This window comes from Orycteropus afer, unplaced genomic scaffold (assembly GCF_000298275.1).
Source record: "Orycteropus afer afer isolate SDZICR_OR568_19922 unplaced genomic scaffold, OryAfe1.0 scaffold00488, whole genome shotgun sequence".
NCBI lineage: Eukaryota > Metazoa > Chordata > Mammalia > Tubulidentata > Orycteropodidae > Orycteropus > Orycteropus afer.
Genome location: NW_006922075.1, coordinates 1,352,926 through 1,379,495, shown reverse-complemented (window position 1 = coordinate 1,379,495; position 26,570 = coordinate 1,352,926). Strand labels below are relative to the sequence as shown.

The 26,570-nt window shown below is 41.9% G+C and overlaps 1 protein-coding gene across 1 annotated transcript in view; it reads left to right on the top strand.

The window, feature by feature from the left end:
• ETV6 (ETS variant transcription factor 6) overlaps positions 1-8,067 on the top strand; it is a 187,458-nt gene extending 179,391 nt beyond the window's left edge. Inside the window, exons 6-8 of the mRNA XM_042782840.1 lie at positions 2,588-2,730; positions 4,048-4,148; positions 7,962-8,067. Coding sequence (XP_042638774.1) covers positions 2,588-2,730; positions 4,048-4,148; positions 7,962-8,067 — 350 coding nt within the window. The remainder of the gene's footprint in view (positions 1-2,587; positions 2,731-4,047; positions 4,149-7,961) is intronic.
• The last annotated feature ends 18,503 nt before the right edge of the window (positions 8,068-26,570 follow it).

Here is a 26,570-nt window from a genome sequence, read left to right as displayed (position 1 = left end):
ACCATTTTCTTTGACAACATAATGAGATGTGGCTTAGCACAGGTTTCAGAGCCACACAGAGCCTAGGCTCCTACAAGTTTTCACTGACAACCTGTCCCCTTCAGTGAGTAAATTGTTTAGCCCTCTAAGCCCTGGCCCCTTTATCTGTCAAATAGGAATAGCAGGGGCACCTGCCTCATAGACAGGGTGTAAGGGTCAAATGTAACCGTGCTGTAGCGTATAGAGCACAATGCTTACAGTACTCCCTGGGGGGTAACACAGTTAACATGCTCGACTCCCAACCCAAAGGTTGGCAGTTCAAGTCCGCCAGAGGCACCTCAGATGAAAGGCCTGGTGATCTACTGATGAAGAATCAGCCATTGAAAACCCTATGGAGCATTGTTCTATTCTGACACACATGAAGTCAGTATTAGTTGGAGTTAACTTGACAGCAGCTAGTTTTTAAATATCACTGTTGTTATTTTTAACCTTCTCTTCACACGCACTGTCACTCATACAATAATCCTGTAAAGTAAATGTTATTACTCCCATTTCATAAATGAGGAAACAAAACCTCAGGGAGATTATTATAAAACTTGTCCAAAGGTACCTGACTGAACTCCCATTGTCAACATACTCCAAGGAAGAGTGTGTTTCTTTCTCTAGGATATGAATGCATTGGCTCTAAGATATTCCAGGTCATGCTTAGACACTCCCCTCCCAGGTGTGCCAGGCCCAGCCCTCACCCAACATTTAAAAAAAAAAAAAAACAGCACATTGCAACTCAAGAGCCCCAGAGTTCAAATCCCAGTGACCCCAAGCAAGTTATTTAACATAACTTAGAAATAATGCATGTAAAGTGCCAAGCATATACTTAGTGGTCAATAATTGATTATTTAAAGACACTCAGAGTTCCTAGAATCACACAGTAAACACTGCAAATTGGTGCCTTATTCTCATCTGGAGATAAGTCCAGCTTCAGCTAAACCTTGACAATACAGGTCTCTCCCCACCTACCTATCAAGGCTCTGCTAGAGGGAAAACTACATGCCTTATGGCTCAAATCCAGAAAGCAATAGAATAAGGCAAAGGTGTACAACACATGTCTTCTCTTTTAATTTGACAATCCACAGCCAAGCACCTAGGCCTACCACAGTGTTTTTCTAATTGCCATCAAGTCATTTCTGACCTAGATGTGTCAGTGTAGAACTGTGCTCCACAAGCTTTGCTTTAAAAAAAAAAAAAAAAAATTTAATGTGATTTGGGTGAAAGTTTACAGAGCAAATTCATTTTCCACACAGCACTTCACACACATTCTGTTTTAAGACATTGACTGCAATTCACCACAGTGTAACAGATCTCTTCCCACTTCTTCCTTGTAGTTACTTACCTCTTCCCTGTTTCCTTATTTCTTATGCATTCCTGCCCCTTGAGCTAGCTCCCTGTGCAAATACTCCACAAGGTTTGCAATGACTAATTTTTCTAAAGTAAAAGCATCCTTCTTTCCAAACCATTTAACCTACCACATAGATTGGGATTTCTAAAGTAGATTGCCAGGCCCATGGGTGGACTTGAACCTCCAAGCTTTTGGTTAGCAACTGAACACATTCATCATTTGTACTACCCAGAGACTCCTAAACCCCCCCCCCCCCCCCAAAATTCACTGCCGTTGAGTTGATACGACTCATAGGGACCCATCCTTGGGTTTCTGAGGCAGTATCTCTATGGAAGTAGATTGCCCAATCTTCTTTCTAAGGAGTGGCTGGAGGGTTTGAACCACCAGCCTTCTAGTTAGCAGTCAAATGCCTTAGGCACTATACTACCAGTGCTCCCTAGAGACTCCTAGCCCATAGTAAATACCTTAATAAATAGTTGTTGTCTGATGGAATGTCAGTTCTGCAAATGTAGAAAGTGATTTTTTGCACTTTCTACGTTCTGCCATAACTCCATCATGATAAAACAGTTTTAAAGACCTCTCAAGTATGATACAATGAGAATACACCTGTATCTTTTTGTAAAACCATGCTAGCCACAGTCCCCACACTCAAAGTAACCAAGCTCCATAGTTTTTCTTTCCTTTAGTGTCCTCTCATCATGCCTCTCTGCCATTTTTTCAGCCTACTTCTGTCTTCTCATTTTTATTTTTTCAGTATTACTCACTAACACCAAGTAATCCTTGAGCCCCACCATTTTTGTCACACCTCTCGCTTTGGAGCATCAAGATTTGTTTTCCCTCCCAGCCTGTTTTTAGACCACCTGCAGGCCAACTCCTTTGCAGGTAGAGCTTGTTCTCTGCCTTTCACATGGGCCCTGCCCAAGTTCAAGTTACTGATTCATGACTGTGGACAAGGTCATTGTGTCTTCATCTGTAAAAGGTGATGGTGGGCCTGTATGATCTCCAAGGTCTCCACAGCTCAAAGGTCCAGTTTTCCAATATGATCTCACTCAACCTCTTTAGAAATTATTTATCCTGACTATAAAAATGAGGAAGTTAGACAATCAATCCAAAGTAGGTAAAAGCAGTTACTGCATTATTTTCTGGTTCTTGTTATTAGTGCCACAACCAGAAGCATTTTCAACAGTGTTTTCTTACCCTTTTCCACCATAGACTGTAGACTGCTTTGGGATTACGTCTATCAGTTGCTTTCTGACAGCCGGTACGAAAACTTCATCCGATGGGAGGACAAAGAATCCAAAATATTTCGGATAGTGGATCCCAATGGACTGGCTCGACTGTGGGGAAACCATAAGGTAAAGGACACCAGATATTTGCTCTATAAACTATGCCATAATAAAGTCTTTATCACTAGATTGGAGGATAATTGTCTTGTCTTCTGCTTCCTAAATATGGCTATAATTATTCAGTTTATTCCTCACTGGGCAAACAGAGAGGGAAGGAAATAATTAAAGATGGCACTTTCTATTTGTTACTTATGCCAGGTGCCTGCTAAACCAGCACATCCTGGTTTAATAGGGCTGTGTCATGTGTAACCCTGGCTCCCACTCGCCTTGACCTGGCTCTGCCACTACTGCCATCATTGGGGACTGGGCTACAGGGAAGCGCTGTGGGACTCTGATTCACAGGGGAGCCTTGGGAAGTGTCACTTCTGTTCAGTTGGAAACTTTTGTATTCATGAAAGCCCATTTTGACATGAAAAATTACTTATATTCTGACTTTAAAACATATCCTTTAAAAGTAAACCATACGAACTGGGAAGAGGAAATAGAATTTAAAAGATAAAGTCTTTAATAGTAAGGCAGGCTATTTAAGTGTACAGATGTGAAAAGCAGGTGACCACAATCCAAACCAGACCACAGACAGGTAGATCTGGGCAAAGCCTGCCAGGCAATGGGGTGGCCTGGCACCAGGTCAGAACAAGAGGACAAGGAGGTATGGCCAAGTTCTGCCTCATCTGAGCCTTCGAGGAAGGCAGTGCAGCCAGGGTGCTCTAGCACCACTGAGGAGAACTAAGTGCAGGCCATGACCGAATATGGCAAGGCCCCACTGACAAACATTTAATGTGTGAGTCACTGAGAAAAATCCTCTGCAACTCCCACATTGTCCCAGAGCCCCAGGGCTCCGAACCACTGCATTCTTGCACCCACAACGGGATTTTAAACAAAAAAAAAAAAAAAAATTTCCTGAAAATGACAAACCAGAAACACCAGTTTGGGAAGGTCATTGGGACAAAAAAAAAAAACGAAATTCTGTGTGGGTGAAGGATGTCCTGAAGATGGAGAACCTGCAGGCACTTCCTCAGAAAAAGCAGAAAAGTGTTCCTGGGAAAAGGAAATAAGGGAGGCTGTTGAGAGATGAGCTTTATTAAGCTAGAGCTCTGAGACTTCTGACAAAGGACTATTCACCTTAGCAGAAAGCCAAGGGGTGGGAACTGAAGGCCTGGGAGGCAGGAGATTAGCAGGTAGCTTTCCCAAGCTGGCAGGGCCTCGTGGAGCAGCTGAAAGCTGAAGAGCTTTTATTTTAATAGCTCCCCCAGTGCCTTTTCTGAGGTTCATTTCATTGTGTCTTTGTGCTTTTTTTTTCCCCCTCTTCCTCCTTTGAACAAACAGAACAGAACAAACATGACCTATGAGAAAATGTCCAGAGCCCTGCGCCACTACTACAAACTAAACATTATCAGGAAGGAGCCAGGACAAAGGCTTTTGTTCAGGTAGCACTTCCTTTTTCTCCTTTCCTTCTTTCGGGAGGATACTGTTTTCTTTCAATAAGAGAGAGGGAGGGGGAAGACTGTTAAGATCTCTACCTGCCTAGCTGATACCTAAAACCATCATTGCCACAATTGGATACCAGGTGCTGGTTTGTTAGAATTTAAGAAAAAGAACTTTATTTTTTCCATTTGTTTTGAAGTAAAATCAAAACTAAATAAACATTGTATAAATTAATATAACACACCTTTAAAATAATGCAGTGATCAAATAGCATTATCTGCCATAATATCTAGTGCAGTTAAAGGGAACAACCAAAGTCTCATTGTTAATGGCAAAACAAACAGTTAAACCTAGACTTCCAGGTTACCAAACCTGTGAGCCATTTCTAAACTCCTGTCTCTCAAACTGAAGGTCGTGACCCATTAGTGAGTGGTGAAATAGGTTTAATGGGTTACTAACAACTTTTGTTTAATGCAGTGGAATAGAGAATATCAGATCTCATAATTAAAAGCGACTCTTAATTTTATGAAAACGTTGTGTCAGGTGTGTGTGTGTGTGTGTGATGAGTCATGATGTGAAATGTATTTTTCACAATGCATCATAGTCAGAAAAGTCTGAGAATCATGCACTAAACATTCCTCTTTCCAAACCATTTAACCTTCCACATAGATTGGGATTTCAAATCCCAAGAAAGGAGAAAGAATTAGAAGAGGAGGAAGGGATCTAAAGGACCAACCGGTGCAGGTAGAAGTAGACCTCTGACACTGATTGCCTCCAAGTGCAGATTGGGTAAAGGTGAGATCAACAAACATAATCTCAGGTTTAAAGTATTACAGGTGAGACAGGAAAGAGTGACAGATGAGGCTACAGATAGGGATTTGGAGTTATCTATATGTAGGTAGAAATTAACACCAGGTATGAGCAGATGGGGAGCTCTGGTGGCATAGTGCCTCAGGCATTTGTCTGCTATCCAGAAGGGTGGCAGTTCAAACCCACCAGCCACTCCTCAGAAGGAAGGTTGGGCAATCTACTTCCATAGTGATACCACCTCAGAAACCCAGGATGATAAGTATTTATGGAAAGAACAGAGAACTTGGACCTTAACATCAGGAAGGGATGGTAATTTAGGATTAGTGACAATAATTGAGACCTACCGCAGAGCAGCTGGTGGGTTTGAACTACCAACCTTTTGATTAGCAGCCAAGTGCTTAACCACTGTGCCACCAATGCTTCTTGAGACTCAAAAGAAACAAACAAAACAACAACAAAAAAAAAAACTTCAAGAAATGGAAACAGAATAAACAAAAACAAACTGGCTGCTGTCAAGTCAATTCTGACTCATAGCATCCCCTGCTTGGGTTTCCAAGGCAGTATCTCTACAGAAATAGATTGCCCAATCTTCCTTCTAAGGAGTGGCTGGTGGGTTTGAACCACCAGCCTTCTGGTTAGCAGTCAAATGGTTTAGGCCCTATGCTACCAGAGCTCACAGAAAAAGAACAGAACAAAATAAAAAGAGAACCCTCTTTCTCTGGCTCTGCTGATGCTTGCTCCTCCTCTTTCACTAAGTTTACTCAGTCCTTGGCTTCCTATTTCTCCACTCTACACTTTTTCCTCAGATGAACTGATCTTATCTTATAGATTCTGTTATCACCTCAGTGGTTAGACTCCTAAATCTCTATGTCCAGCTCTAAAATCCCCCTGTATTCCAAATCTAAATCTCCAAGAGCTTCTTAGAGGACATGTCCACGTAGATATCTTGTTAGTATCTCAAACACATGTTCAAAATGGACCTTCCTGACAAACTAGAAATCCCACTCATAATTCTTACTCATCAGTGGTATCAGCATTGTTTTAAGCAACCAATCTTGAAAGTATAGTTATTTTTGACTTTTCCTAAATCCAAATCAGCCATTGTGTTGGCTTATCCATTGACTATTCAGCACCATTCCTACTCTTTTCTGTGTTGTAGGCTAGAAACCTAGGAACCATATTTCCCAGAATTTCTTGCCAGTAGGTTCCAGGTTGGACAAGCTCTTAACATGAGATTTAGAAGATGGAAGAAAGGCAAAAGCATTGTTACTCCTTTCCAACAATGGAGGCTGATATCTAGACTTCGTGATTCACCCCCTGGTATAATTAATTCAACGATCTCTTGCCACCTCTGGGCCACTCCGTGCCTCCCAGCTTGGTTAATGCACACTGCCATTTGCCTTAGGACACTAGTAGGATTCCACTTGCCAGAAACATGTATCTCTTTTAACTTTCAACTTTTCTAATGCTATACATCCTCAAGGCCCAGCTCAAGTCTTCTGAGGCCTTCTTCAACTGCTCTAACACATAGAATTATTTTCTTCCATTGTCTCTTGGGTTCCCTTTGCCCTTAACATATTGTGTTTTGCATTTTTGATAGATGCAAAAGTGTAAAGTCCTTCTCCCACAAATAGATTGTAAACTTCTGGAAGGTAGAGGATGATATTTTATATTCTAATTTTTACCTTATAGAGTCTTTCAGTACATATTTCTTGACAAGTCTGGTAAGTAATATCAGAAGCTCAATATAGAAAGTAGTGAAAAGAATAAAGGAGTAGTTTGAAGGGCCAAACACAGCATATATGTGGACTTGGCCTGGAGGAGATCATTAGTAACTTACGTGTTGAGGGAGGAGTTTTAGCTAGGGGATAAAAGGAGTAGACAGACTGTTAAGTGTTACAGATCACACTTCTTGATAAGTTCACCCATAATGAACAGTAAAGAAAAGCAATAGTAGTTGGAAGGTCCCTAGGCTTCCGATAAAAGATTTTTAGCATAAGAGGAAAGAATTGTGGTGATTTTTGAGGACATGAGTGTTGGAAGCCAGACCTGCACAAAATTCAGGCTTCTTGTTATAAGGCTCAGTATATAATCAGTGAAGTGTTAAATTGTGGATACTCTTTACAAGTTTTATAGGCATTGATGGAAGGAAGGGTTCTGTGTGGACTGATGCCATTTAGCAACTCTTTAACAATGAGGCAGAACTCAAAGAATGAGTAGGATTTGGATAAGGAGAAGGACTAAAGAGTGTTTAAGATAAGATCAAGGCTAAAGATTTGAAGACATCTTGAGCCATGATTTATAGAAGAAGAAAGACTGGCTATAGTGGAGTGGAGGGGTTCATGCCAGCAAAGAGTGGAAAATTAGATTTTTCTGGGTAGCGATGATAGAAAGCCCTGATGGGCAAGTCAGAGTGTATCCTTGACCTGATAAGTGGTCATCATTGGCTTCTGAACCGGTGATGAGCTAAAAATACATGTTTTAAGACAGTTCATCTAGGGCAGGGCAGAATATATGACAAGAAAAGGTATACAGGCATGAGGCCAAGATTGGAGCTGTGAGGAAGGCACACTCACAGTCAGAGTAGAGCATTTCCATTCAGGCTGCCTGCCTTAGCCATGTAAATTGTGGTTGAAACATGTCCCTAATGCTCTTTCCAAATGAACCCATAGAACAAGAAGATAAGACTTTCTTTATGTACCCAGCTGCAAAGGAAGATAGACTAAAAGGGACTCATTGCTAGCATTTTGAGTGGATCAGTGATAACATTAAGAAAGAGTCTCTTTCTTTTTGCCTTTCTAATTTTCCAAAAGCACCACTAACTTGTCCTATTACCATATTTTCCATTCAGAGTTCAATTGTATCCTTTGAGTTAAATTCAGGTTTTGAATGCCATCCCCTAGGCTCCTGGTCTGCCATGCAAATGTATATATCACTCTCAGGGGTCTTTGTATCATCTAACTCAGAAGTGTAATTGCTTTACTCCTGTACTTCCTCTTCCAAAGGTTTATGAAGACCCCAGATGAAATCATGAGTGGCCGGACAGACCGTCTGGAGCACCTGGAGTCCCAGGAGCTGGATGAACAAATATACCAAGAAGACGAATGCTGAAGGAGCCAACCCAGCGCCGCAGCAGCCGACAGCAGCAGAGACCCTGCCCACCAGGACTGCTGGAGGAGTGACCGAGCAGGGGGCTGAGGAGACTTGAACAGGAAGAGACCCCGAAACAGGAGTGACACTTCTCTTGCATACCAGGAGGGACCCCAGAGCACCTTAGACAAACCACCCAGCAAAGGCGGGGCTGGAATTCTGGCCGAGGCCATGAGCCTGGGACTCACGCTTCACGTTTCCTTCTCATTTGGAATCTCTCCATTTATAATTCCTCACCCTCACCCTTCCACCTATTGTTAGTTTCATGGTGTTTTTATTTCTGTTTTTTTTTTTTAAGAACACGCAGTTTGACTTTTCATCATTCATATAGGGGAAGACATCTGATGTTGTTTTCCTATGGAAATATATATCTATTATATATATATTTTTTGCGAGTCTCACAAAGTACAGCAAGCCCAGCTGGTCAGGAAAGGGAATACTTGCTGAAGAGTTCAGGTTCTTCTTTTCTCCTGCCATGTGAATCAGGTTCATTCCTGTTTCTCTTGGGTCTTGGCTGCAAAAAAAAAAAAAGAAAAAAAAATGCTTTTAAAAAAGATAAAGTGAAAAGGGGAGCTCTCTTTTTCTCACTCTCTCCTTCTCTTTCTTTCCCTTCCTCCCCTCTCCCCTCCCCACCTGGCTGCCTTTCCACAGAGTTCAGCCTCTTGGAGAGTCTTGGGAATTGTTGGCACCCAAACAGTCAGTGACCTGGATGCTTTGTGACCAGCACCACACACATTCTGGCACAGAACCCACAATCTGAGGGAGGCCAAAATCATCCCAGATGGAGCTGAACTCCAGAAAGATAAGGCTACTCCAGCAAGCCGCCTAGAAAATGGCTGCAAGGACCACGCAGTTTGGTGGTTCTACAGAGCCTGAGATAAGGATGGAAGGCTGTCCAAGTTATTTGGAAGGCCCCAGTATCTCAGGATTAGCTTGCAAGTGCCGTAAAGTGGAAAATATGAAAACACCATGCAGGCCTGGCAGTCCAGAATCTGGGGAAAAAGATTCTGCTGTGGGGCTTTATTTTTCTCAAGCAGCTGTTGAGCCTGAGAGGAAAGAAAGGTCTTCTTTGTACCATCCCAAAGGCCATCTTGTGGTCAATTTCATGCCCTCACCTGATTTTTTCTTCCATTCCTAGCCTTTTTTTTAAAAAAAAAAAAAAAAAAAGTTCCCTGGTTCCCATTGGGTGCAGGACATTTGAAAGTGGAGGATTCCAGAGTCCAGCCTCAGTTGCTACCAGTGCTTCCCAGCCTGGCCAGACAGGAAGTTCCTCAGACACATTAGTCCTTCTTTCTTTTCCTTCCTTCATAACTGTGTTTGAGAAAGGACCCATTCATGGCCCTTTTTCACCTCAAAACAAGGTTGGTAATATCTTATAAAATGAGAATGCCAGCCTTAATGCTTTAGTTGGTAATAGATATTTTCAGAGAACTGTTTTAGGTTTTATTTTTACCACCCTGTCCTTCTAAATGGACTCTTCTAATATAGGTTCAGACATCCAATATTAGAAGTATAGTCTTTTTTCTTTTTTTTTTTTATCCAAAAGAGTAGTCCTGCCTTATAAAGCCACCCCTTTCACATTTGCCTCAGTTTCCTCTACTCAGTTGAGTGAAATTCTTACAGCTACTCCAGCGTAAAAATATGCCGTCAGCAGTTCTTCCCAGGTAAAGCAGCCTGGGCTGCTATTGATGCTGTTTTAGAGTTGAGTCAGGCATGTAGAGGTTGAAGGAACATAGACAGGAGGAATTCTCCACTGACCTTACTGACAAGTACACCAGCCAAGTACACCAGTAGATTGACTTTGGCTCAAGGACACTGGAATTGAGGATCTGATAATCAAGGTGCTTGCTCTGTTCCTGCCTCTTCTAGGACCACAGGTACACACACTGAGGTGCCCATCCAAATCCCACTGCCTCACATTCCTCCACTAACCTTCCAGGAATGTTGGCTTGCCACGAGGTCAAGAACTTTCTGGGTAAGGTTAGACGGCCCCATTATGAAGGGTTGGTCTCAGTCTGCTTTGAATAGTGATGAAATTCATCTGGATCCCAGCATGCCACAGATTTCTTTCAAGCATGTCCAGCAGTAGCACACAGTGAGACATTGTCCAGCCTCTAGGATGACTGATGATGGACCTCAGGAAGACAGATTAAGCCTAATACCGGGTGTGTTGTGAAATTCATGGAGTCTTTACTTAAGATTAGGGTTTAAGGGCTGAAGAGAGAAGGCAGATTTTTACTGAGGCTATTTGTTTGGATCTGAGTTCAGAGATGAAAGCATGGTGCTGCTTCTTCCCTAGGATCAGGACATCTCATTCCAGCCACTTACCCAAGGAGAAGAACTCACTCAAATCTAACAGTTTAACTAAGGGAGGAAATTCTCATTTTCCCCAAGGATCTCTGTATTTAAAGCAATATCCTTTAAGTATATGTAAAACTTACGATAACACCATCAATCTCTTGAAGGAGAAATAGCAGAAAGTGCCAATTCCAACATAGTCTTAATTCTCATTCAGATATTACCAATAGTGGTTTTCTGTTGATTACCTTAACTGCAAAAGTCCTCTTCATTTATCCTTTGAGGGAAGACCCAGGTTACAGTGTTTTCACACTGCAAAGCCCAAAGATTTCAGATTCAACTTCACAGACCTTTGTCAAGAACCTACTGGACACTGTGAGGGACTCAAAAATGAATCAGGCACTATCCCTGCCCTTGGGAGCTTACATTTGATGTGCAGAATCCATGAAATTTCTCACTTCAACACTAAGTGCTAGGGGTGTAGGAAATGTCACCCAGAACCAAATTAAAAGTTCATCTGCCCTATGAACGGGTGGCCTCCTTTTTGCCATCCTGAGAACCCTCAGCTCACAGTCAGAAACTAGGAAAGGGGGATGCAGAGAAAGAGCCTGCAGGGAGAGGAAAGCTCCCTTCGGTTGTGTCAGGATTAACACCCCAATTTTATCTTGAAATTCCCCAGCGTCTTTCCTTCCTTGCACCTTGAATTAACCAGATTGCTACCTCTCCATCAGAAGAAAGTAGTGACAGTAGGCTGGATTGGCTATATTGAAGGTCATCTTTTTGACCCAAGGCAACTTGGCCCAGCCTAAGGCAGCATCACCAATGTTCCAAAGCCTTTGGTGATAAAGGGGAGGTGGGGTCCCCACAGGAAAAGAGGAGTAACAAACTGGTAGATTTTCTCCTTTTTATGGTATGTTTGGAATTCTGCGACCAGTTGACTTTTTATATACTGATAGCTTGTCCAAGTGAGAAAGTAGCTTTAGTTGAAACTTAAGTGGCTATGACAGCATTTACCTAAATGGCAAGACACCACCATGCCCACCTTTCACTGCCTAGGCTCCAACTTTGAATACATTTTGAAACAAGAACTCCCTTTCACAGAAGGGAAACCTGAGTATCAGGGAGGTAACATAACTTGCCTTAGGGGCCAATGACATGCCAGGGATAGAATTAGGATTGGGATCCAGCCCTGGCTATACCCCCATTTGACCCCTTCCCACCCAGGAAGCTGAAGATAAAAGGTTTGGGAAAATATACAAAGAACAAACGGCGTTTTCTTTGCCCAGGGATTCGGTGCTAGTCAGAAGCTTTTCACCCACTCAGCCTGTTCTTCTTCTGAGCAGAAACCTGGAATAAAGGGTGTGATACAAGGAAGCCAGTTGGAGGTTGAGGGGTGGGGAAGAGGGTGCACAATAGTCCCCACCTGACTACAAACCACAGAAGACTAACCTGATACTCTTGGCCTCATCTGCATCAACACTAATCAACTGCAAACTCCCTGAATCTTTCACACACGCCAAGTGAACATTCTTGAAGATTTCTCTTTGTGACTGCAACCACGTGCAAACCCGAACGAATCTAGAATTTCTTTTTTTTTTTTTTTTTTTGGTTTAGCTTCTAATTTCTCGTTGTTTATGAGGTGTGGGGTTTATAAGGGACTGAATCAAATGAATGTAATAAAAAAGAAAAAAAAATGCCTTTTCTCAGGGCCAGTGAGTTGCAAATAATTTTTAAAGAAAAGCCTATAATTACATCATCTCAATAAATTTTTTTATAAAAAAACTTAGTCCCAAGTCTCTGGCTGTAATCATATGGAATGGAACCAGACATGCTCCAATGAAGTAAATCCTGTCTCCATCTCAATTACTGAATAAAGTGCAGTCATGGTTTTTCACTGGCAGGAAGGCTTCATTACAGAGTGCTCTGCAAGCAGTCTCTGGACAAGTGGCACCAAAAAGGTCATTGCAAATGGTTCATAGCTGAGCAGGTGCCACAGGTAGAGAAATTTGCCAAAAAAAAAGCACCAATCAGACCCAGGGCCTTGGGCTGTGCGGAGGGTTTATTTTTCGCTGAGGGCAAGGAAGCTGATGGTTAAAGGACATTAGGTCCTCACGCAACAGAACTACTCTTCAGTGCTGCTGAGGTCTGAGGTCTCATGCTACAGGTGATGAGGATACAAATGTGGGAATAGATTCCTTGACTAAACATGGGACTATAAAGGTCTACAAGGCTTTGGACCTAGTAGCAGAATGTCTCTGCCGCGTGTCCAATATTCTGGTGCAAATGAACAGGCACTCATGATTTCAAGATTTAACACCCTGTAGTTGACTAGACCACCTTTCTGTCATCAGAGATGACTAGAAACAAGAAGAGTAGAAAAGGAAACAAATTATATTGCTTTTTAGGAACTTGGATATAGGATTAGAAAGAAATTGGGAGTCAGCGGCCTAAGGGAATGTTGTTAGAGCATTTCTGTATTTAGGTTGACCTTGGTACTTTGTCTCCCAAGACCATACCCCCCACCTCATTTCAACTCCCCCCCCCCCAAAAAAAAAGTTACCTTCAAGTCAATACTGACTTAGATTCCCTGTGTGTCACGGTAGAATTGTGCTCCATAGGGTTTTCAATGGCTGATTATTCAGAAGTGGATCACCAGGACTTTTTTTGAGGTACCTCTAGTTGGGCTTAAGCCTCCAGCCTTTTGGTTAGCAGGCAAGCATGTTACATGACCATGAATTGCTGATAAAACCCACTGCCATCAAGTTGATTCTGACTCATTCTCACAGTGTTTCCAAGACTAAATTTTTACCGAAGCAGATTGCCTCATCTTCCACCCACAGAGCAGCTGATGGATTTGAACTATGGACCTTCCAAACCTTTTAAGCAGTCAGTTTGCTATAAAGATGAGCTGTTTTAAAGGATAACTCTTAACAGCTGACCTGCCCTTGCAAATTTGGTTAGCAGCCAAATGCTTCATCCACTGCACCACCAGAGCTCCTTCTGAATTGCTGATACTTGCCCCTGTATTCCATATCATCACAGCACAGCATCAAATCAAACCAAACTAAACTAAACTCACTGCCATCGAGTCAATTCCAACTCATAAAGAACCCCTTTGGGTTTCTGAGGCAGTAAATCTTTATGGAAGTAGATTGCACAGTCTTCCTTTCGCAGAGTGGTTGATGGGTTTGAACTACCCACCTTCTGGTTAGCAGTCAAATGCCTTAGGCACTACGCCACTAGAGCTTCTTACAGTATCAAATACAGGTCTAGATATTTCCTGTGGTGGTAAAAATGCATTTGGAGCTTTTGTTTTTATAATTGAGCATCAACATCACCTAGGAACTTGCTGGAAATGCAAATTATTTGTTCCCACTCAAAAAAACTGAATAAAAGACTTTGGGGGTGGGGCCCAACAATCTGTTTTAACAAGCTCTCTGGGTGATTCTGGTGCATGGAGATACTTGAGAAGTACTGCTCAACAATTTGTAGTGGCTAAGACACTTGCCTGCTAACCAGACGGCTGGCGGTTCAAACCCACCAGCCACTCCTCAGAAGGAAGGTTGGGCAATCCTACTTCTGTAGTGATACTGCCTTGGAAACCCAAGGAGGGGTCGCTATGAGTCGGGTTTGACTCGACGGCACATAACAACAACAACAACAGTATGAAAAAGAGCATGTGGTGTTTTAACCAATAAGTACACAGAATGATTGACAAGAACTGACTAATTTGCATTTGTGGCACTCACAATAATGCTGCATTCTTCCTGATACCAGATATGCTGTGGAATGAAGATAAGTGTATGCAGAATCACACACCAAAGTTTTCCTCTTGTTTCCTCCAAATCTTTTAAGCAGTCAGTTTGCTATAAAGATAAGCTGTTTAAAGGGTAACTCTTAACAGCTGACCTGCCCTTGCAAATTAGAGAGCAACAATTTATCCATTTATGCCCACTTACCTGGCTAATCAGCTGATCTAAAAAAGAAAAACATAAGGATCATTCTCATCTGCTGACTGATCTTGGCTCTCTATTCCTGGAATTATTCAAGCAGAGCTCAAAAATGGCCACTTAGCCAGGTACTGCAGAGGACTCCGGTGCCATTGGACTAGGCCAGGGCATCTCGAACCTGAGAGTGCTTGCTGGGGATCTTGGTAAAACCTGGGAATCTTGGTAAAAAGCAGATTTTGCTCCAGTAATGTTACCATCTTGGGAAGTTTGGGCAGAAGATTTGCTTTTCCGTCCTACTCTCTGGATGTTGTTTGAGATCTTGCATTTCTAACAGGCTTCCATAATGCTACCTGTTCTCAGGCCACACTTTGTGTAGCAAGAGACCAGTGATCTCTTTCCAAGTCTTGATATTCTGACCAGAACTGCAAAACTGAACTAGGTCCTTCCTTGCAGTATTCCTCTGCCAAGTCCTTTCTAGAGTGGTCACTGGGGCCAACTTGCTCTGCAAGAAGCTTGCTTGTTCTCTTTTTAAAAGGGCAGTGACAAGATTAAATACTGTGATCAAAAACCTCTTCAAGGAAAAGCTATTTATGTAAGGACCTTGGTACAGTAGCACATAACCAGAAACATTAATCACCATCCTTATGGTAGGGAATGAGAACTTCAGGCATCACTGCCTCAGCCTCTAGAAAGACCCATCTTGAACACTGTGGGCTGATGAGCTAACAATTCTTGATTTCCAAAGGCAGTAGGATAGAAGAGCAGATCTTTCATCCGAACTTTCCAAGATGTTAACATTAAAGGCAGACAATCTTGGGTTATTGTCTACACTGTCAGTACTTAAAGATTCACAAACACCTCTTAACTTTTTACCACTACAGGAAATACCTAGACACCCCTGATAGATTAAGGAGATAGATCTGTGCCAAAGGAAACCACTGAATAAATTCTGCCTAATCTCCTCTGAGACAGAATGATGTCTCTCTCCCCACACCTTCCCAATAACACTCTCCTGGACTCCTCATAGACTCTCTGTGCCTTTCCCCTCAACCAGAGTTTTAGTCACAGTATCCCATATCCACCTGAGTTACTGTTGCTTCCTCAAACATCCCTGGTAGAGCTGAGCACTCCCTCCTGAGTGTTCACTGTGGGCCTTTCTGTAAAAACACCAGATGCCTCCCTGCAATGAACTGTCCATGTCCCTGTGTCCCCTAGAGTTCTCAGAGGATAGCAAGAGAGTTTTATGCACTTTAATTTCACCAGCTCCTTGCATGATGCACATGGTAGATTCTTAAGCGTTTTTGAATGAGAGAATAAAGCCATAACCTCAAAACTGACATAGACACATTCTGCAAGCTTCTGGAGAAGATTTTGGTAGAGACGTTGATAAGTCTCAGCTACTTTTTATGGACTTGATAGTGTAACAAGGTAACATGATCCTGTCTGAGAGAGCTGCAGCTATAAATAAGGTGGTCAGGGGAGAGGTCACTGAGAAGGTGACATCTGCGTTGAGGCTTAAATGAGCTGTCTAGAATGCAAAGATGGGGGAGTGAGGAGAAGAACTGGTTCAGGAGAGGAAATAGCAAATGCACAGGACTGGAGAGGAGAATGAGCCTGACATGTTCTGGGAACAGAGAGAGAGACCCAGGAGACTCACTGGCTGGAATGCAGGAAGCAAAGGGGAGAGTGTCTGCTGAGGGCCATAAGGGCAGGTCAAGCAAAGTTTTAGGAAATACAGTGAAACCTATGAGAGCTGGAACTCAAAGGGCTGCCTGAACTCATGGGGACAGACTTTTCCAGGTCTCACAAGCTTTCCGCCTGTGACAGAGTGCTTACCACTTTCTTACTTCTCTCTATTAAGACTCCTTCAGTGAGTTTTCCTTCTCTGGCAGGTTTCTGCCTTATATAGGTTCCAGTTTCCCAGGTTTTAGTGTACATACACTTGAATGGTTTTGAGCTGCAGAATGACCTTGTCTGGTTTATATTTTTAAAAGATTACTCTGGTATGAGATCAGAAGAACTAGATGGTGCTTGGCTGCCACTGTCAACCACTTGGAGGGGGATCTATGTAGGAGATCCTGGATGGAGTGGGAGGACAATGTGGAACAAAACCCAAAATCATAAAATAAAAAAAAAGGGGGGAGGGACTAGGTTTGCTGGTCTGATAGAGCCTGGTAGAACCCCTGAGACTATGGCCCCTAGCTGTCTTTCAGGTCTGGGATTGAACCCATTCCTGTGGCTTCCAGCCAAACAAAAGACAGGCATATGAGCCGAACATTTACATTAAGTAGATACACTCCTTGGAGAGATCAATCATGGGAGAATAGAAGGGCTGTCTATGCACAAGGAGATGGCTTGGTGGCAGGAATGCCTGAAAGGTAAGGACACAGGGAAGATGTAACAGTGGGGAGTAAGTGGGGGGAACAGTTGCATTGTGGGAAATTTCAGTCAATGTCATGAGACAAAGTGTATGTGAACTGCTGTATGGAAGAAGAATTTGCTCTGTAAACTTTCACAATAAAAAATGAAAAAAAAAAAAAATCACTCTGGATGCTGTGAGAAGAAGGTATTATAGGGGTAGCAGTAGAACCAGGAAACCACTTAGGAGCTTGGGAAGTACTTACAATGTACCATGCTCCAAAATGAATCTCTAAGGACCTTCAGCTCTGGAATTTTTTTCCTATTCCAAACATTTAAAATAGTTTGCTGCATACTAAGACTATAGTCTGCAGTATGGATTACACCTCAACATAAAGAAAACAAAAATCCTCACAACTGGACCAATAAGCAGCATCACAATAAATGGAGCAAAGATTGAAGTTGTCAAAGACTTCATATTACTTGGATCCACAATCAATACCAATGGAAGCAGCAGTCAAGACATCAGACGATATATTGCATTGGGCAAATCTGCTGCAAAAGATCTCTTTCAAGTGATGAAGAACAAAGATGTCTCCTTGAAGACTAAGTGTGCCTAATCCAAGTCATGGTATTTCAATTGCCTCTTATGCATGTGAGAGCTGGACAGTGAACAAGGAAGACCAAAGAAGAGTTGATGCTTTTGATTGTAGTGTTAGCAAAGAATGCTGAAAATACCATGGACTGCTAAAAGAGGAAACAAATCTGTCTTGGAGGAAGTGCAGCCAGAATGCTCCTTGGAAGCAAGAATGGCCAAACTTTGTCTCACTCACTTTGGTCATGTTGTCAGAAGGGACCATTCCCTGGAGAAGGATATCATGCTTGATAAAGTGGAGGGGCAATGAAAAAGGGGAAGGCCCTCAACAAGATGGATTGACACAGTGGCTACAACCATGGGCTCAGGTATAGCAGTGATCATGAGGCTGGCACAGGACCGGGCAGTGTTTCGTTCTGTTGTACATAGGGTCGCTATGAGTCAGAGATGACTCAATGGCACCTAACAACAACAACAGAAAGTCATTCTTTGGACAGTTCCCTCAAGTTACATGCTGAATAGTGAAGATCTCACTGAAATAAATGAGGCAGTTGCCATTCACAGATAAGACACATACACACACACAGCCTTCTGTTGTTACAAAGGATACCTTTGGGAAATGACTGGACTTTTTAGTAGTCATTCAGTTGTTAGTTTTTTATTTCCCAGTACGAGAGCTTCAAAGATCATTTGTTGTTGTTGTCATCATGTGTGCAGCCAAGTCAATTCTGACTTATAGTGACAATACATGACAGAGAAGAACTGTCCATAGTATTTCCTAGGCTGAAATCTATATAAGAACATGTCACCAGGCCTTTTCTTCCAAGGAGCCTTTGGTGGATTTACATCACCAACCTTTTAGTTGACAGTTGAGCACTTAAACATTGTACCACTAGGACTCCTTCAAAGATCACTAGGGAATATAAATAAAACTCCTTATTAAAAAAGAAAAGACATTTAGAATCATCATGGAAGACAGCAGGCATTGCAGCCTTACTTCTTTAGCTACCCGCCAGTATCTTGAAGTTTAATTAGCAGGAACAACCACGGTCTAATTAGGAACTTAGCAGAACTCTGCTGATTTTTAAAATATACATATATATATGTACTATTCTCTTGCCAATGTTACCTTTAAAGATTAATCTGGGAATTCTCCCTACCTTTTATCCTTTCATTGCCAGGAAAGACAAAAATCCAAGATTATATCTAATCTCTGAAGACAACTGTCTTTTTCTCTTGGCTAAAGATACTTGAAACAGTTCAGGGAATGTGATTTGGAAATGAAGAGAAGTGTTACCTCCTCCCTTGGAGGGTAAGAAATGGGCCACTGTCTGTCACTATCATTCTCACAACCTAGTGTTCTGAGCCATCACTGGTGCAGGCTACGTGACACTCCGTTGCAGCACCACAGACACAGCATGGAAAGCAACTTCCCTCATCTGCTGTGGCCATCGGAAGCCTCAGGAAGGAGAACCCAGCAGTTAGCATTTTCTATCAACCTGCTTCCAAAGTACAGAAACAGTTCAAGCTCATCCCAGATGGATCTCAGGATGCCCTCTTATTTGGGTGTCTGCTTCTTCACTTATTCTCTTACTGTCAAGGGAGAATGCACTATAATAACACAGCAAACACTTTAGAAATTCAAAGTCTTAGCTTTCAAATTTTGTAGGTCAGCAAAGACTCTGATCCAATCATTTCTTTCTTCTCCACTAAAAAAGGGCCCAGAAGCAAAGCTCCATAAGTGATCAATCACTCTGAACATTAGTAAAACTTACACTCCAACACTCAATATACTGTCCTACTCTCGAAATAACTTTTAATATTAGTTGAAGTAGAAAGAGTTTTAAGCTAGGAGCTCTTATGGTTGATGTTAGCACTGGCTCCACCATCAATTCTATGTGACTTAGGGCATGCTACATGGCCTGTCTGAGTCCCTCATCTAAAAAAATAACATTATTTACATATATAGTGTTACTATTGTTACTTTGGTTATGCTCAAGGCTCACTATGAAATTATGGAAAGACTAGAATCCTTGGAGGACTCAGGACAAAATCAAACTGCATTTCCAGGGACTTAAATTTATAGTGTTAATTCTGGGGTTAGGGGGAATCATAATAAACAAAATCCTTAAGTAAATCTAGGAGATGCATTGATTCTTTCATCCATACAAAAATTTATTTAGAAATTATCAAATAATATCATTAATACCACATGCAGTAAAATTTTGCTGAAGATAATTCAAAAATGGTTGCAGCAATGTATTGACAGGGAACTTTCAGAAATGCAAGCTGGATTCAGAAGAGGACATGGAACGAGGGATATCATTGCTGATGTCAGATGGATTTTGGCTGAAAACAAAGTACCAGAAAGATGTTTACTTGTGTTTTATTGACTATGCAAAGACATTTGACTGTGTGGATCATAACAAATTATGGATCACATTGAGAAGAATGAGAATTCCAGAATATTTAATTGTGCCCATGTGGAACCTGTACACAGACCAAGAAGCTATCGTTCAAACAGAACAAGGGGATATTGCATGGTTTAAAATCAGGAAGGGAATGTGTCAGGGTTGTATCTTTTCACCATACTTATTCAATCTGTATGCTGAGCAAATAATCTGAGAAGCTGGACTATATGAAGAAGAATGAGGAGGCATCAGGATTAGAGGAAGACTCATTAACAACCTGTGATATGCAGATGACACAACCTTGCTTAATGAAAGTGAAAATGACTTGAAGCACTTACTGGTGAAGATTAAAATCTACAGTATGAATTACACCTCAACATAAAGAAAATGAAAATCCTCACAACTGGATCAATAAGCAGCATCACAATAAATGGAGAGAAGATTGAAATTGTCAAAGATTTCATATTAGTTGGTTTTGTAATCAACACCAATGAAAGCAGCAGTCAAGAAATCAGATGATGTATTGCACTGGACACTTTAAAGTGCTGAAAAGCAAAGATGCCTCTCTGAAGACTAAGGTGTGCCTAACCCAAGCCATGGTATTTTTTCAATCGCCTCATATACATGTGAAAGCTGGACAATGAATAAGGAAGAGAAAAGAAGAGTTGATGCTTTTGAGTTGTGGTATTGATGAAGAATACTGAGAGTACCATGGACTGCCAGAAGAACTAACAAATCTGTCCTGGAAGAAGTGCAGCCAGAATGCTCCTTGGAAGCAAGAATGGCCAGACTTCATCTCACCTATTTTGGTCCTGTTGTAAGAAGAAACCATTCCCTGGAGAAGGATGTCATGCTTGGTAGGGTGGAGGGTCAACAAAAAAGGGGAAGGCCCTCAACAAGATGGATTTACACAGTGGCTGCAACGATGGGCTCAAGCATAGCAAGGATTGTGAGGATGGCACAGGACCAGGCAGTGTTTTGTTCTGTTGTACACAGGGTCACTATGGGTCAGAGCCGAGTTGACGGCACCTAACAACAACAACATGTCAGATATTGAACTTGGCCCCAGGGATTCAATTGGTGAATGAAGCAGACCTAACCTTGCCTTCATACTTTTCCTCAGTTGTTGCTGGGTGCTGTCGAGTCGATTTTTGACTCAAAGCGACCCTACATGACAGAGTAGAACTGCACCACAGGGTTTTCTAAGCTAAAATCTTTACACCAGCATTGCCATGTCTTTTTCACTCAAAGCCACTGAGTGGGTTCAAACTGCCAGCCTTCCTGTTATCAGTTGAGCCCTTACTGCTGTGCTACTAGGGCTCTTATTTGGATCTAGCAATAAACAAAAAAAATAAACACTTTCAAATTGTGATAAATGTTATGAAAGAAGTAAGTAAGTGCAGTTCTGGGGCTAGGGGAGCACACAGGAGTTAATTTTAGGAGAATGGTCAGAGAACTCTTTAAGGAGATGACAATTAAGTTGAACCTTAGAGAGCAAAAATGCCTAATGTCAGGATACATTCTAAATTACCCAGTGAGGATGTACATAAAAAAATAAAATAAAAATAATTAAAATAGCTATGTTATGCCTTAAGGCTAACAATGTGCTTTCACAAATACTATTTCAATTGATTCTTTCAAATGGCTGGTGAGAGGTGCATTATTATTATCCCCCATTTCACAGATCAAGAAACTGAAGGTTAATAAGATTCAGTGATTAACTCAACATTACATAGCTAGAGGGTGGCAAAACTTAAAAATATATTTTTATAGTTTCAGATGTCCTGCTCTTTTGAAAAAGATAACCAGCACAGCACTCTGCAAAATTAAAGAGGATCTAACTAAATGAAGTAATATTTCATGCTCATAAATTGGAAGACTCAATATTGTTAAAATGATAATTTTTTCCAAATTGCTCTGTGGAGTCAATGCAATCCTCTCTCAAGATTCAAGCAAACTTGTTTTTATAGAAATTGGTAACATGATCCTAAAATTTACCTGAAAATGCCAAATATCTGGAATAGCCAAAACAATTTTGAAAAGTAACACAATAGAAAGACTTACAATTCCTGATTTCAAAACTTACTCTAAAGCTAAAGAAATCAAGACAACGTGGTTTTGACATAAGCACTGAAGTGTAAATCAGTGAAACAGAAAAAAAGTCCTTGATCAGTTGTGTGGTCAGTTGATTTTCCATAAAAGTATAAAGGCAATTCAGGGGAGAAAGCATATTCTTTTCAGTAAATGACTGAACAACTGGATATCCATATGCAAAAATTAAACTTCAATCCATGCCATTTACACAAAATATGCACATCAACAAAAATTAACTCAAAATCGATCATAGACTAAATATAAAACCAAAACCAAAAACTATAAAAGTTCTAGAAGAAAATCTTTGTGGCCTTGGCTTAGGCAAAGATTTCTTAGAGAAGACACTACAAATGCTACCCATAAAAGGAAACAAATTGACACATCAAAATTTAAAACTTGCTCTTCAGAAGACACCATTAAGGAAATGAAAAGGCAAGCTACAGATCAGAAGAAAATATTTGCAACCTGTAGATCTGATAAAGGACTTGTATCCAGGATATGACAGAGTTCCCGGGTTATGCAAACAGTAAAGCACTTGACTACTAGCCAGGAATGGAGGACTCACTGAGCAAGGTAAGCATGGACTTACTCGTGCTTACCTACAATCTGTAGTAGACAGTTGCACATGCTCTCCACCACTGAAAACCATGTGAGATTGTTCACTATAGATCAGTAAGTAAGCAAGAGTAAACCTGTGCTTACCTTGTTTATTGGGTACTCTGTCCCTGTCAGGGATTGTAAATTTGAAAAGAGGTTTGATTTTGTAGAAAGTGCTGTGGGGTTAGGAGACAGATGTCAGCCACACCTAGAAGCAGAATCACTGATGTGGTAAAGCCCAGGCTTACCTTGCTTATTGGTAATCCCATACTACTACTAGGCAAAAGGTTGGTGGTTTGAACACACCTAGAGGCACCTTGGGAGACAGGCCTGGCAATGTACTTCCCAAAGGTCATAGCCTTGAAAACCCTAGGTGTACAGTTCTACTCTGCACACATGGGATCACCATGGGTCAGAATCAGCTTGACAGCAATGAACAAGTTGAACCACAGAATCTCTGGTGGTCAAACGTTAACACGGTTGGCTGATGATTTGAAAGGGTGGGTGTTTGAGACCACCCAGGAACACCTCAGGAGAAACTGCTGGTGATCCACTTCTGAAAGATCATAGTTATTGAAAACCCTGTGGTGCACAGTCCTACTCTCACACATATGGGGTCCACATGAGTTTGAGGCAGCCAGACAGCAACTACTTTTTTTAAAAGCTGAACCACTACTCTCTAAGAAAACTTTGAAACCATTGACACCCAAGGGAAAAACCCCAGAAACACTCAGCCCTTGGTGACCACGCCCACCAGCACAGATGGCTCAAGACAGTTGTGGCCCTAACTTGAACTGATGGCCTAGGATAGTGGAAGCCCACTTGTCACTGTGACTCCACATTTTCGATTGTTAGAGCTAAAAGAGAACATATCAGTTATCTGGATGAGTAGGTTTTTAGCTGTGTTCTGAGTGACCATAGGCTTTCATAGAGGGGCTCAGGAATGAGAAGGTGACAAATGCCTCAAGAATGAAGCAAGGTGCTGAGAAGGACATGACTAAAATCAGATAGGTTGGAGGGCAGACAGAGAGATAATTTAGCACAACTTTTGTTCTGGTTCCCTAGTGCCACTCTGACAATAATATACCACAAATGGGATGGCCTTAACAAACAGGAGTTTATTCTTACAGTTTGGAGCCTTTAAGTCCAAGTTCAAAGTGCCAGGCTCTAGGGGCTGGGTGAAAGCCCCTCAGCCTTGGGCTTCAGCTCTGCCTCCAGCTCCCAGCCCACTGAAGCTAGAGGCTTTTCTTCACTCAGATAGCTGTTAGCTGCTGAGGCTGCCAAGCCCAAGGTTGACAAATAAAAAGGCACAGTCCCGATGTTACCAAATCACTTGGCAGCCTATTAATTCAAGTCCATTGTAAGTCCCAAGGTTGGCAGAGCATGGCAGGCTGCTAAACAACAACACAGCTACGTGCAGGGTTCAAGTGTGCCACAAGCTAGAGACCATTCCCAAAGCCGCTTCTTATATATGGGAAGCAGACCACATACCCAAAACAGCTACTCAGCTGCTTGTGGTAGATCCCACCACGGAGTTGATTGCCAGTCTCATCATAGGGAATAACTACCACCAGCTGCCCAGCCACTCAACCAGGCCCAGCCAAGATGACACAAACATAACCACCACAACTTTGAACTATTATCCTTAATGATTTAATTAATATTTAGTTAGTAAGAGTAGAGGAAAAAAAAACTATTTCCTGTTAATAAAAATGATGTTCCTCTTTTTAATGTACTAAATAAGGAATTCATTGGAGTCCCTAGGTGGTGCAAACGGTTAACATTGGCAGCTGCTAACTGAAATGTTGGTGGTTCAAGTCCACCCAGAGGTACCTCAGAAGAAAGCCCTGGTGCTCTTCTTCCAAGACGTCAGCCATTGAGAGCCTCATGGAGCACAGTTCCACGTGGATGTACATGGGTCACCATGAGCTGCAATCAACTCAGTGGCAACTGGTTATTAGTTGAGCAATTTATCACATGCAATGAACATATCTTGACATTTCTACTTTATCTGAAACTGTCTTTAAGATAGCAAGGATTGTGGGGCTGGCACAGGACCGGACAGTACTTCGTTCTGCTGTACAGGGTCACTATGGTTCAGAGACAACTTGACGGCACCTAACAACAACATCTTCAAGATAGTTATCTTTCCATTTGTCAGTGGATAGTTTGGTCACTCTCACATGAAAGGTAGAGGTCTGTTACACATCTATTGTAATAAAACTGTCTTTAAAATGTATTTTGGAAGTATTTCTTCTGTCTACCGTGCTGATAGAACACTTTTCACTGTTCTATAGTTCAAATTCCTACCTCCTTTTTCTTTTGTGAATTTCTGAACTAAGCAGACTCTTGGGCAGCATATGAAAAGGTTTTTAAGTTGGATAGTAAAATAAGTCACTCATTTCTGGTAAACAGCATTGTACATTGAATCACTTGGTCTCAGAATTGCAGTCTATTGTACAACTACACGAATACTTTTAGACAAAGGGCGTCAGGGCTGAAGGAACAGTCTGTAAGCTCAGTGTGTGACTTGCATGTGTAGGGAGCAACACTCATCAGAGATACGGCAGTACTAGTAGGGATGCAAGGCCCCTGGTGATGTAAATAGTCTACTCTTGGCTGCTAACCAAAACATTAGCAGTTCAAATCCACCCAGCAACTCTGTGGAAGAAAGGCCTAGCAATCTGCTCCATAAGCTATAGTCAAGAAAACCCTGTGGAGAACTTTGCTGCTCTGAAGCATACAGGGTCACCATGAGTCAGATCAACTTAACAGCAATGGATTTTTTTGTTTTGGTTTGATTTTAGTAGGATACTGGGTTTTTCCACCTAAGGATTCTAAACCTCTCCTTCAGTAATTCTCCTGTTGCCAGTTATGTCAAAAGTCCTAGATGGAGTGACACCAAGCTTCTGATTGAGTCCATTCTAACTTAGTGCCCAAGACAACTGGCTGGCTAGCCTGAGAGAACAGCAGAGCAAAATGCTTAAACATGTACACTGTGCAGTTACCGCAGTGCCTAGAGATCCAAACCCCACACTGCCTCTCACGAGCTGTATGATCTCAAACCAGAAACCAAACTCACTGGCATTGTGTCATTTTCCAACTCACAGTGACCTCTCCTTGGGTTTCCAAGGCAGTATCTCTAAGGAAGTAGATTGCCCAACCTTCCTTCCAAGGAGTGGCTGGTAGCTTTGAACCGCCAGCCTTCTGGTTAACAATCAAATGCCTTAGGTACCACGTCACTAGAGCTCCTTTCCAGCACTATATGGGACAATATTCTGTTGTGATATCTAAGGTTTCCATTGGCTAATTTTCAGAAGTGAGGTCACCAGGCCTTTCTTCCTAGTCTGCCTTAGTCTGGAAGCTCCACTGAAGTGTATCCACCATGGGTTACCTTGCTGGCATTTGTAATGCCTGTGGTTTACCTTCCTGTATCATAACAGCAGTAAGCTACCACAGTAACACAAACTGAAAGATGGGTGGTGGGCATTAAATATCATCAGTTATCCTCTAATCTGGATCTACTGAGCCAGCAGCTGCTATTTCATTCAGAGTAGCTCTAGTTCTATCAACTCTACATGTTGGGGTCCCCAAAGATACCTTCTAAAAAACTCTCTACATTTCTGTTTCATTTTGTTTTAGTTCAAACATTATGGAACTAGTTCAGCTCCCTCACTTTACAAATGAGGGATCAGAGGTCCAGCCAGGTGAGGGGCTATCCCATGTGCTCCCCCAACCCAGAGGCTGTCTCGGTCAGGGCTCCCAGCCTGGTGTCCTCACCATCCCACCATCAGTGAGGAAAGGTTCCCCAGCTTCAAAAAGCACTTGAGTACTCTGTGGTATTTGCTTACAGCAATACAGTCAACTCAAAGAAAATATTGGTTTGATCCAGCTTTACTGAGAATACTCTGATCTGGTTTTTTGTAGCTCAATGGCTTTAGGAAATGTGTAGGTTTTGTTCTATTTAAAATTATTTTGCTGGGTTCCTTGACTTTTCTTTCTTTCTTTCTTTTTGAGAAAGTCTTAGCTTAGCTCACATGGGCATTAAAAAAAATGTGATTTGGGGAGGCGGGGCAAGATGGCGGACTAGGCAGAAGGATTGCACAGACCCTCTTCAACAAAGAAAAGGGAAACCAATTAACACAGACACAGAAGATAATC